This window comes from Apus apus, chromosome 2 (assembly GCF_020740795.1).
Source record: "Apus apus isolate bApuApu2 chromosome 2, bApuApu2.pri.cur, whole genome shotgun sequence".
In the NCBI taxonomy this organism is placed as follows: domain Eukaryota; kingdom Metazoa; phylum Chordata; class Aves; order Apodiformes; family Apodidae; genus Apus; species Apus apus.
In genome coordinates this window covers 64,936,991-64,950,374 of record NC_067283.1, presented here as the reverse complement: position 1 = coordinate 64,950,374, position 13,384 = coordinate 64,936,991, and the positions used below count along the sequence as shown (strand labels likewise).

Below are 13,384 nucleotides of genomic sequence, written 5' to 3'. Positions count from 1 at the left end.
CCAAGTAGAATTGCCAAACCAGAACTGACGACTTGACTGATGCCTTCTGTGTACTGTTTCCTTCTTTTGAGCATCCAAAACACATTAAATAACTTTTTTCCTACCTTCAGCTCAGTGGTTGGTCTCTTACTTTATGAAGATTGCTTCTGTCTGTTAGAGGCAAAGGTGTAACAGCCATTTGCCAAAACTCAAGAATTGCTTTAGGTTTTCTACTGTATCATTTCATCTTCTTTGTAGTTCTTTGCATCAACAATCAAGTTCAGATACTAACCCATTTCAGTGTATGCCTCTGAACTGCAAAATCCTTTCTGTTTTTTGGTTGCTATTGTGTTTGTAAAAATGTGATTTACCCTTCCTCCTGCAATTTACCATCCCTCTGTTACAGGAGAGGTCCTGGCAAAAGGCTGAATAATAGTCCTGTATTCACACAGCTCCATACAAGAGTGACTAGGTGGTTAGAGTGTGGAAAAATAGTTTTTCCACTTAGGGATCCTGAGGAGGGACATTGCATTCAGCATTAAACACACACATGGAGAGTGATCCTTCAATGCAAGGTCAGAAGGGACCTCAGGAGTGCTCTAGTATAAGTTTCCACTCAAAACAGAGTAGGCTATGAGATAAGATCAGGTTTTTCAGGGCTTTCCACAGGGGTGGTCTCTTTCAACTTGAGACTCTGAACAGTTACGGTTGAAGAGGAGATTAGGAGGTTTTGCATGTTTTTAGGTGAATGGGTATGTAAAATAGCTAAATCTAGAGATCTGCATATTAGTAAAGTGTCTGTCTTTGGAGTAAACTTTCAAAGTCTGTGTTGTTTTATGTTATCCTGAGGTCACGTAAGAGTTAAAATGCTCCCAATATGCATTGCTTTTGCTTAATTTGAATAATTTAAGATCAGCACTGGTCTTGGTCAATAGAGCTTTATTCCTCAGATTGGTAGCTGGCAGGAAGGGGTAAACTGGCAGTGTGCCCAAGAAGCAAGATCTCCCTTAATGTGGTTCTGCTTTCACTCCATGCTATGTTATGTGGGCTGGAATTCATTATTTTTTTTCTGAGCCATTTATATGTGTGTAATTATTACCATGTTAATTATGTACCTCTATGAATTCCTGTTTCTGTTCAGGTGAGTTGTCCATCTATTGATACAATTTGATGTTCATAAAAGTATTTCTTGTAGCCCAGCTAGAGGCAAACTTTGAGGAAATGGAGAATCATCTATTGTGTCTTGAGGACCTATGTGAACGGTATGAGTTGGAAAGATACAAATGTATGCAGACATTACAGCTGGAAAACTACAAGAAAACGAAAAGGTAAATAAAACAATTGCTATAAATATAAATTAGCATAAAATAAAAGCCTTTTGTGATTTTTATCTGCATATGTAATATAATCCCTTTATTTTAATCTTTTTAAGAAACACTAATCTTTTGACAGAAAGTTACAAATTTATTAAGTGTTGGTCTAACTCTTGGTGATGAACAAAGACTGCGTTTTTGGAAATAATCACTATATTCTTGTTAAGATAAAGTCATGCTTCTTACTCTTTACAATTGGAGTAAGGGCTATTGTTAATAAGCACTGATAAATTGTTGTTTCTACTAATCCCTTGCTCTATTATTTTTTAATTTTTTTCCCTCGCATATTATATCTGTAAAGTTAAGAACAGCATTTTTTCTCTATCTTCTTTTCAGTTCTACTCTATCCTATACTTATGAGTACCTTTTGTTTCATATTGAAGGAATTATTCTCCTGCCATTCTCTTACTTGTAAAGACAGGGTATTACTTCTTGGAATCAAAGTGCAACTTGTAGCTATATATGTGAAAACTCAGAACCTCTAACAATTAAGCTTCGTATTTACTTAAAAGATAAGGTAGCAAGAGATAAATGTTAGGAGCTTAAATAACTTAAACTGTTGGCTTTCTTTTTTTTACTGTCAGTGCCAGAAATAATGTTACTAAAGGAGATAAGAAAAGCTGTAATAAGTTCATTACATAAATGAGGAAATGAGGAGGTAAATCAAAGTAGTTTGTCAAAGGCCATTTCTGACAGATCTGTGTTAGGGAGTGGTGGGTAGATGCAGATGCTGACATACCTGGAGCCAGCACTGACAAAGGGGTAGCCAGGTTACTTGATCTGTCCAGCCAGGTGTCCTATTAGCCAAGGGAAGCATCCTTGCACCCTCTGCATTTCTCTCGCTTGTGGAAGGAGGTTTTACTTGTGTGGGTCAGAACAACTGGTTTAGTCTACTGTCCTAGTTAGGATGTGCTGATCAAGGACAGGACTATGCCAGACAGCAGTGGTCACTTTTTACATAGCTTATGTGTTTTCCTCTTTGTTGACCCTCCTTTTGCCATCCTTGTACCTTTTTTTACTTTTTTGAATCTCAGTCTCCTCCCAGAGAAGTAATCCACCTCTAATTACTTTTCCCTACTGCTCCTGTTTTTGCTTCATCTGTACTCAAATTTGGTATTTTTGATACCATTATCTAGAGAATCTTGGCCTCCTATTATATTACAGATACGGTTACTGAAGTACTGCTGGGGTTGCAAGTTCTGCCTCCCAGAGTGTCCCTTATATGTTAAAGGTCCGACTTCAATTTTCTGTGAAGTTTGGCTGTTTCTCACCTAACTCCTCTTTACCATCTGTGAAATCCAACCATCCCTCATGGTGCTATCTGTAGCTTTTGTTAGTGTCTTAAAATGTTGTCTACCACATCCAGCAATTTCTCACACAGTGTCCTTTACTTTTTTTACATCCTGTTCAGTTAGATCCACATCAGGCAAGTGGATCCGCAGTAGTCTTTTCATTTTCCTACAACCTGGATTTTCTCTTTCCCAAGCCAGGGCAACACCATTTTTTCACTCTCTAGAAGAGTCCATATGAGTTAGTATGGGTGAATATTCATTTCTTTGGACCTACTTAATTAATTAAATATTGAATAGTAATAATTTTAAAATTCTAAATACATGCTGTTTAACCAACTAACTCACAAATTTAGAATGTGCATAAAGCAACAGATTTGGAACCTCTAAAATGCTTTAATCTTTCTAAAGTTCTCTCTACTGTCCTTGCTCCCTCTCCACCTATGAAGTGTTAAACTGTTACCTACTCTGCTTTGCAGTATCTAATCAGTTTTATAAATAGAATGCTAAGCAAACTACTTAATGTAATTATAAGCTGATTACATTTGGTCAGATCTAGACAAAACAGGAAAAATGCAGGTAATGTCTGGTTGATCATTACCACTGTATTTATTTAGGTAAGAAATTAACTGCTAGCTTGTTACTTGGACACTTGCCAATGTAGATACTTGAAGAATTAATAGCCAGTTAACTTAATGTGAGTGTGATTTGTTATGTATTTTTGGACTTCATTTTCTGTCTTACTCTCTTTAGTGTTTAGGGTTTTTACTGTGGTACCAGCTACTGAAAGATCAAATGGGGGTTCATGAGTCTATGAACCAAAAAATTATTTCCAGAGAGTGAGTGGTTTTGTGTTTAAAAAAAAAAGTGTTTCCTGTGTTTTGACAATATAGGAATGAAAACTGAGATGAACACAAACTCCAGAAACTGTGGTTATTTTAAATGTAACTTTTTTGTATCTGATTTTCAAAAATAGGTCTCCCTATTAAATAGGGCAATTTTATTTCAGTTGAAACAGATCAGATTTTTCCCTTTTGTCACTGTGTTGAGGACTAGTTCCAGAGCAGACTCATCAACCCAAGGTGTGTTCCACTATATGTTTTAAAGGTTGGTGTTTGGGGGGATTGAATGTTTTTCTGTGTGCTTATGTCTGAATTCTTAATATTCTCTCCTGGTTTTAAATCAAGGTCCTTGGTTAATCAAGGAAGGTGCCAGTATGAAGTCTAGATTCTACCCTTGTTTTCTCTAGATAGTCTTGCTGCACTTGTTTTCATGTATGCTAGCATTAAACCGTGTCGTTTTGTTTCCTGTCCTTTCTCAGTCAAGCACAAGTCTCCATCCCTTCCCTTTACCCATCTACTGGGGATGTTCTGTTTCCAGTTGCAGAAAACTTCTTTTCTCCCTCCAGTCTTCTATGGCAATTCTTCCACTTCTGAGGCAGTGCACTGTCCTTTAGGAAGCACTGCCAGAAAGTCACTTTTTTGTCAATTTTTATGTGCGCAGAATTGCAGGCTTATGGCATGAGATAAAATGTTTCAGTCCTGAAGCTGTAGAACCAGTGAAGCTCTTAGTACTGTTTATATCCATCTCAGGTGGATCACCATTTTTTAAAAAATAGAAACTCCTGGTTATTTTATCAATTAAAAGGAGCTGCCCAACTGCAACATTTTGTAGGAATATATTTGAGACAGCAAAGAGTCCTTATCACTGGCAATGACTGAATACATTGCACTGTGTGTAATTTGTCTTTATACATAGTTGTCTGAATTTTAATTTTTTATAGAACTTATTGTTTAAAAATCCATTCTGGTTTTCAATACTTGTTCGCATTGAGAACAGACCTGGCAGAGAAATTAATGAAGTAGTATAAAATCCTGAGTCTGAAATATACCCTGAAGCTTGGATGTACTTAATAGATGAAAGTTGAGTAACCCTGCAAAACTTAGTGGCATTAATTTTTTTTTCCTTTCTGGTGAGATTTAAATAAATGGTTTACCTGAAGAAAAAATAGGTACTTTTAATGTATATCTATTCCTAATTTTTGTATTTTAAAGGTTTATTTGTTGTCAAATAATGTGTAATGTCATGCTTTGGTAATTAGTGCAGTAGAAGAGGAGCTGGACAAGTTGTCATCTTTATTGTTAGATGCATTGCCATCCGTAATGGTGGTTTTAAATTGCTGGAGGAAAGAATGTTTGGCTCTCTTTCTCATTCAGAAGGTTATAAAATTGATGGCAATTGCATTGTAGAGATTAGAGATTTGTATATGAGAAAATGTCTTAATCAGTTACCGCTGATAAGTTTATTTAATCTCTATAGTCTTCTGTTGGTTTTATCCCTCTTTCTAATTACTTTGGGCACATGAGGGTCAGTAAGGATTGTTGCAGTTAGATACAGTGGTTTATGTTAGGCCCGACGACACAGACATTAAAAAAGTAAATACAAAAACTTTAGACAATTCAGACTAATCTGCTTTTTGGAAAAGTTCATTCTAACTTGGACCAATTAATGGTTATTTACTCACTAACATACAAAAATATTTGTTATTATTTTTCTGCTGCATGTTGCATTCAAATATTATCTTTACCTCCTGCCATATTGCTGTAAAAGGCTGCCATTATTTGGTGATCTTGTTTAACCTAAATTAATTATTTTTTTACCAAGGTCAGAAGAGGGAAGATTGAATGGGTAATACACTGCCACACAAAATTGTATTGCCTGAAGGAAGACTTGTATGTCCATACACGTTGTTTAGATCCCATAGTGTTCCCCAAGTGATAAGCTAGAACAGTAATCTGTACAGTTCATCATCTTCAGTGATGACTCCTTCCCATCTGGTAATGATAAATTTAAATTGTATCTTCATAACCCTTTTAAGCTTTGCATGTTAATTTGTCAAGTTAATTTATTATACGTAAAAAATACACCATTGTTGCAAGTGTTTCAAACATGTATTTTTCCTTCCAACATTAAATGTACTGTAAATTATTTCTGTGACTCGAGCTGCATGTTTCACAGTCCTCATAAAAATTTTCATTGAAGGAAGGTTTTAATGCCATTTTCTTCTTGATCAGTCTTCTGGTGGTATCAGTCTTCAGCTGCTATACCTCTGTGTACCTGGGTACATCAATAACGATTTTGCAAGGGTGGATGCAGAACTTTATAATCTTCAGGACAGCTTTCATGTTAGATGTGCAGTGGAAGATTGGATTTGAGTATTCATTAGGCAGTAACTGTATGGCTATCAGTTTCTTGCTTAAAGCTGATTTCACATTGCAGAGATCTTTTCCATCCGGCTGTTTGATTGTGTATCTAGGACAATCAGTAGGAAGTGTTTTAATGGTAATAACTGACTGGAATTAATTTTATGGCTATCGGTTTTTGCAGCTTCTTTGGACAGACATGTGGAATTAGAATTCTTATTGATCCCAAAATAAAAGCATTTTCACTAGCTTTGGAAAAGTTTATTTGATAATTGTGCTTCCTTTTGTATAATTTTAGCGCTCTAAATTTTCTTTTGTTTGCAAGAACACTTACAGCATATTATTTTGCATGCATCAAACCCAAAGGAGCAGTTTGTTTCATTATTAGTGAACTTCTGTCAGTGCTCTAAGTATTGGAAACATTGGGCAAGGCTGAATACAAAGCAGATCAAAAGATTGTAGGTTTTTTTGGCAGGTTTTTTATATTATTTGCGAAGTGTAAATGTGCAGTATAATTTGTGTTGATTAAATGTTGCCCTTTTGTGATGATCTTTGTTTGACACAGACAGACAGTGACATTATTACGAAGAGATGTGTTGCATACCTTTTCCCTGTAGTTTTGTTTGCTTTTTAATAGGCAAATAAAATATTTTTTCCGTTAGCTTTTGTGATCTGTGATTAAAGATGGAATGTTAGTGTTGGATCCTCTGCATCTTACAGCACCTTTTACTAATATTTTCTATAAAATGTGAAACACTTCTTCAATCCTGCATAACTTTTCTCTGCCTTTATCTAGTGCTGGTAACTGGGCATAATCTGCAAATCCTGTCAGTCTGTTACTACCAGGTGTTCTTTGTCCAGACTTACTGTACCAATAATACAAACACGTGGTTTAGGACTGCCATTAATAATTGTTTTGTACTCTGCCTTACATAAAAACCGCATTGTTTATCAAAGTAATTAATTCATTATGCATAGTGGAAGGAGAACAGGGCTTGGGTGTTACCCATACCATGCAAAAAATCCATTCTGTGCTTTTGAGCAACAGTTATCATGTCTCTTGATAAATTCTGTCATTCTTCACAATTATTTTCTTGAGATCTTTCATAGTTCCTTTTAACTTACATCCAAAACCAATCTGTTTAAAAATTGTTAAAAAAACCCAAAAGTGTTAAATACTCTTACTGAAAACACCTCTGTGAGGGAGAGTTTACATTCCTGTGTCAAAGCAATGTGTTGAGGATGCCTGAAGTAGTAAGTTGAATTGCTAAGTGCTACAATTGCATTTGTGCTGTGAGGAACCATGGTGAACAGTGCATGTGGGGATACAGGCTTTTTTTCCTGCTTTGTTTTTGTGAACTTGTGGCATATTTTATGTCACAGTGAATAAAGTTTTTGAATACTGTGATTTTTTTCATCCATCCTTATGGGAAAATTGATGGCCAAGTTAAAGGAAGGTCTGGATTTTTTTTGTGTGGCTTTGGTCTTTGACGGTGTTGTTGTTTTTACCTTCTCTTAAAATTCTGCTTCTCTTAAATTTCTGTGTAGCTTGTAGTTGTTCCTAGCTTCTCTTAAATCTCTTAAATCTTTTCTCTCAAATTTCAGCTTTAAATTTTGATACCTGAAGTTTTGGTTATAGGATGAAAAGAAAGAAACTGTGCTGATATATGTATCATTTAGTTATCCAATGGCATTGCATACATAGATGAAAGTTCAAAAAAAATAAATCTAAAAGCTGTCCCCTTTTTTTGGATAGTAACAGGGTGAAAGCAAAAACATAAAAACTGGGTTCTGTGCAAAACCTTACATCTGAAGGCATAAGCTTTTAGAGGGAGCTAAGAATTTTATTCCAGTTTCAAATTCCAGTTTGGCATGGTTCCAATGTTAAACAGCCTGCATCAGTCTCTTGGCAAAGGACAGAACACTTGGTTGCTTTTAATTATTTCCCTTCTACATTTTCTTCTGGGTTTAATGCTATCTCCCTAATTTTTACTGTTCTAAATGATAACACCTGAAAGGTGACCCCCAATGTTCTTACTGAAGAAAAATATTTGGTTTTTTTTTTTTTTTTTTAAACATCCAAAGAGAAATGCTTTCACTGTGCTCTGAAACTGCTGAGTATATGAGAATAGTATTTGGTTATAGTTTTATGTATTAGCTTGATTACTAGTTAATGCTTGCAATTTCTGTTAGGAAATTTTGCTTTGATCCGTTTGATCCATGGACAGTGAAGTTGATGTAGAAGTCTTGCTGGCAGACATGGAAAAACTTCAGCTATTTCTGTAGCTCCATTTGAGTATGGAAGCAAAAAAACTCCATTGCAACATTATTTAAATTCTTTGCCATTCTCTTTTGCTGGATAAAATTTCACATTTGATGGTGAAGAATCCTGACACTGTCAGTGTTTCTTCAGATAAATGGAAGACCTTGCCTGCTGCTTAATCCCAGCCCTATTTTAGTAGTAGTTTTGATTTTTGTTGATTTTTCCTTACTTCAAGGCTTTTCATTGCTTCAGGCTCAAAGCTATTTAAAAGTAATAGTTAACCTAAGTGATGTGAAAAGGGTGCTCTAGGAATCTGGAGGAAGGAAAACATTTTTGCAACATTGTCATAAGTGCTAATACTAAGTACACAAAAAAGTACTTCAGTTATTCCTGTGCACCATGCAAGTAACATAAGTTTTGCGTTCTTGGGTTTTTGGCTTTTACTTCTGATGACATCTAAAGAAAAATTCCTCTTGTGTTTTTAGCTAGTTGAAGCTTGAATCAGGGTACGGAAGGTATTTTTTTATATTGCTTTGAAAACTTAACTCTATCAGACATAAGAGGTGAACTGGGGTACCTCTCAGGTTTGTTTTGGTTCTTGTTAGGTGCCAGAAATACTTTTAAATTAAATAGCAGATAGGCAGCTATACCTACTTTAAATGGTAATTTTTGTTTGTAGATAGTATTTACAACTCAGTCTTGATGAACACATTTAATGGTAGATCTTTCAAATCTAATGCGTAATTTTTACCATCCATATGCTGTCATGTTTACTCCTGAGTCTAGTAGTTTATTGGCAGTTACTTTCAGGGCTAGTGTTAGAAAATAATTCCTGACATTCATTTATGACTTTGTTACTTTCTTATCTGCATAATCTTTCCCTAAATATAAGATATGGAACTGTCGATTCTGCCTGCTGTTGTCATTGTAAAGAAATTGGTAGTTTTGTGGTCTCTTGGTATTTAACTGAATTGCCTACTGTCTTGTTACATTTGGAAAATACATCTTAGTGTTACAGTCCTTTGCAAGATACAGTAGAACTTGAGAACCTTGTCTTACTTTTGTTGAACAACCTAAATTCCCATTGATTTCATTGACCTAAAGCAGAATGCTTTTGACTACACTGGAATATTTTTTTTTTAATTTTTAAAAATCTACATTCTTACTTGATTAGGTATTTATCAGTGTTTCTGTGGGTTGAGATCAAATGGGCAGTATATTTGAAATTACTGATGACACTTCTTACCTTGAGATGATCAAGAATAGTTTGACTCCTCTGAAAGCTGTTGTTTAAAGAAATATAAATAATTATTTGTATTGAACTGAGCAGTCAAGGAATCACTGATAATTCTTCATTCTTTCCATGTGAAAGGAGGATGATTAATTTTCAGAAGTGTCTACAAAGCTTTGAGCTGTCTGCATTTAATACACTATTTAAAGTTTTAAGAATTTCCCTTAAATCGGTGTGTAATTGCTGTGCTTTTGCAGTTACTGTCTATTCCTGAACTAGTGGAAACATGATGGTGGCCGCAAATAGGTGATGAATAAGCTCTTAAATAGAAGTTACTATCTTTGGTACTTCATCTTTCCATTCTGTTTAAATTTTATTTACATTTTTACAAAATCGCTTCAGTGAATCTGCTACTGTGGGCCTTATAGTAAATTCTGGTCAGGTTGAATCAAGTGTTTGCCACACAGTTGTGTTCTGAGTTCCAGGTGTTTGGTAAGGTTTGGTTTTGTTTAGTAAAAAAGTGCTGATTTGTGAGATTGTAAAGAAAGAAGTGAATTGTGAATACTAGAAGCATCTTTGATTTTTGCAGGCAGCCCAAATTTTAAATGTGATTATGAATTGACCTATTTTAATCAGCTACTTTAATTACTTAAATCTAGAAGTAACAAGAGAAGGCAATGTACATATGTCCATGCTGCTTACTCTAACAAAAGCATCAAGGTAAAGTAATTGTAAACCCAGTTGTCATCTACTGGCAGCTGTATTTTCTTGATTCATAGTGGATTTTTAGGTATGAAAAATGTTAGAATACAGAAAATTGGCAATATATATTCAGTATAAGATGGAATACTTGATTCAAGTATTGTTTGGATTTGGCTTCAGTGCACGATGTGGCTTTCTTGAAGTAGAAGTATTTTATTGAGGTTATGTGAATGCTTTATTTTTTTATCTTGACAGTTGTCTGTGTGGGACACTCGCAAGTTTCCTAATTTTATGTCTAGACTCTCTCTAGAAGTGGTTACAGATTAGTATTGATAAATTTATTCATTTATTTATTCATTCATTTATTCATTCCACCTGCATAGCAGGTGGAAGCCCTGTGCTAGGGCCCCTCCATCCTTCTCTGTCCACCCTACATTGCTTCAGGAACCTCTCATGGCTGACCCCATCCCTGAAAGTGTTCAAGGCTGGGTTGAATGTGCCTTTGAGCAACCTGGTCTAATGGGAGGTATCACTGCCCATGCAGGTGGGTTGGAACTAGATGATCTTTAAGGTCCCTTCCAACCTGAACCATTCTGTGTTTCTATGATTGTGTCTCATTGACTAAAGCAGGCTTAATCAAATAAAAAGCCTGAGAGGAATAGAAAGGTAATTGGGTATTTGTATTTGCCTTATTTGTTCATACAAGCTCTGGTGGGAAACTAGTTATATATTGTAGACAGTTTGTTTCCCTGGTGGTATCCAAAATTGCATATTCTCACCATAAACCCTGAAGCTCAATTTAATGCTGTAAATGAAGAAGTTGAGACCACTGACAACATAATTACCAGAACATTCCAGGGAACTTAAAGTAATAATTCAAAAGACACATTCTATTTTAGCAGAATTTCAAGGCTGTAGTTTTAATTTGCTTAAGAACTCTTTGTACTTCTGGCAAATAAACATTTGTATAAAAGGAATACTTCAGACTAAAATGAGATACTCTATTTTTTCAATGTGTGTGTATATATATAGAAATATCTATCTATCTCCTTTTTCTCCATACCTGTGGCTCAGGTATTTTTAATTGATTTTTTTTTTTTTTTTTTTTTTGCGGGGGGGAGGTGGGGAAGTCCTGACTTAGGTATTATCTTGAACAAGTAGGCAACCAAGCTTATGCAATTGGGGTCATGCTGATAACTATTGCTCTTGCTGCTATCCTGTCAGTCATTTTCAACTGAATTTGAGGGGTATAGAATTTCAGAGTAATTAAGTCCCCAGTCTGTTTTATGGAAGCAAGCCACTGGAAAGGAAGAGATTAAAATTACTGCCTTTATGTGTGGCCAAATGGTTTTCATGGGCATAACTCCAGTGAAGATGGAGCCTATATAGCATCTTGCATGTCAGGAAAGAAGCTGGTCTTTCTAAGTTGCTCCACACACAGACCAAGACTACTTTTAAAGTGCCTCCATGCTTTTACAGTCTGATTGTTTTAGCCTTTAGCCTGTTATTTTAACCTTTTTTTTTTTTTCCTCAGTGATAATCTTCCACAGAGAGCATGTATTTGTATTACAATACAACTGTTAATTAAGTCCTTTATTCTGAAGGCTTACTGTCAATTGTAAAAAAATAAGGAATATTCTTATTTGTCTAACTAGCCAGATTTGTTGGCACTAGCCTAAAATTTAGTAGCTAAAATAAAAGAGTCAGATGTCACGTAGTGGGTTTGATTGACTAGTGGTCAGACCCAGCATGGGAGTTCCTTTATTTCTGGGTAGATGCTGAGCAGCCCACACTGGGCTTCAAGAACCTTCATGTGTAGGGTGGCTAGGGGCAAGGCAGGTGTATGTTTTCTTTCTCATCCTAATGGAAAGGATTATATCATCCATCTGTGAAGTGCATGATTTATTCATATTTTTTTTTTTTACAAAACCTCTTTTTCTCTGTGAAAAGCTTTCCGTTTCCTTACACTAGTTAGACAAATGGGGTCAAGGGGAAGGCTTGCCTTTTCCTGCGGAAAACATGTATAGGGTAATAACACTTTAGAGCTGAAACTGTTGACAGAACTCCTCTGCCGAGAGGATTCATTGTACTGCAATTTTGTCTTCTAACATGATGTTGTTAGTAAGCTATCCATCAAAGGCTGAGCTCTGCTGCTGTAGCTTTTGTATAAAGCCAATACGAAAAATTATCTCAAAGAATGAACAATTGAAATAAAAGAAAAACAAATAAAAAATGTAATATACGGTGTCAAAGCTGATAAATTAATACGGCAAGATCTAAAATAATAAGAGGCAGCTGTCCTAGCTACTCATTCAGGCCTCCTTCCAAAAAAGTTTTTCCTTGTGCCAGTTAAATATGTGGATATAATAATGGCATCAACCCTAACAAGACCTCCTGATATTAGGAGCAGTTCGCATCAGTTTTTTTTTTTCCTCTTACTTTCACAGGATGTTTCCTCAGTGTAGTTTTACTTAAGTCTGTGCAAAACAAGCATTTCCTGTGATTGTTGTTTTGTCAAATATGCTTCCATTATTAAAACATAAGGAGTGCAACTCGTGAGAGTGTTTAAGAGTTTTGTAATGATATTTAGGGTACACAGGGTAAGAAAAATTTATTAGGGTATGAACCTGCAAATCATAGGTGTTGTGAAGTCACTTTTTTTTTCTGGTAAAAAAAGGGAGAAACTTGCTTGGGAAAGGGTTGGAAGAGAAGCAGGAAGGGAAATAGATACTCACAGGAAGTTAGAACTAACTAACAGGCTTCTGTACTGTAAATCACACTATAGCTTATTTCCTGATAAATCACCCATTCTTTCAAAAACCCTTATTTGACATTTGGTCACATAAATGGGATGTTCACTGAAAATGTGGAGGTAAATGTATTCTCTTGCTTGTTTTAGAATACTTTGTCCTGCTTAGTAAATAAATTGTTTCAGGCTTGAAACTGATTGGTCTGTTTTTGATGCAAAAATAAATGCCAAATTGCCTCATTGTTTAGGGATGAAAAGCAGTTATCATAGTATAGTATAAATATTGTGGAACAATGTATATGATAATGACTGAAGCATAGTTTAGTCTATGGATGGTGAGTAGAATAGTTTTTCTTGACTAGTGTTAGTTCAGTCCTTTTATTATTATTTATTTCTTGTAATCACTTTTGCTTTAAAAATTCAGAATTCAACTAGGCAGCCTGCAAGGCACAAACCAAAAAGATGTTTGTCATAAATGACTGTTTTGTAAGGAAAACGCCAGCATTCTGTCTTATCTAAGCTATTACTTTGATTATTTTTTAGCATCTACCTTAGTGATAAATCACTACTTTGTGGTGATGGCAAATGGAGCATT

General features: G+C 35.3%; 1 protein-coding gene across 1 annotated transcript in view; it reads left to right on the top strand.

The window, feature by feature from the left end:
• DTNBP1 (dystrobrevin binding protein 1) overlaps positions 1-13,384 on the top strand; it is a 70,642-nt gene that overhangs the window by 16,549 nt on the left and 40,709 nt on the right. Inside the window, exon 6 of the mRNA XM_051609210.1 lies at positions 1,175-1,307. Coding sequence (XP_051465170.1) covers positions 1,175-1,307 — 133 coding nt within the window. The remainder of the gene's footprint in view (positions 1-1,174; positions 1,308-13,384) is intronic.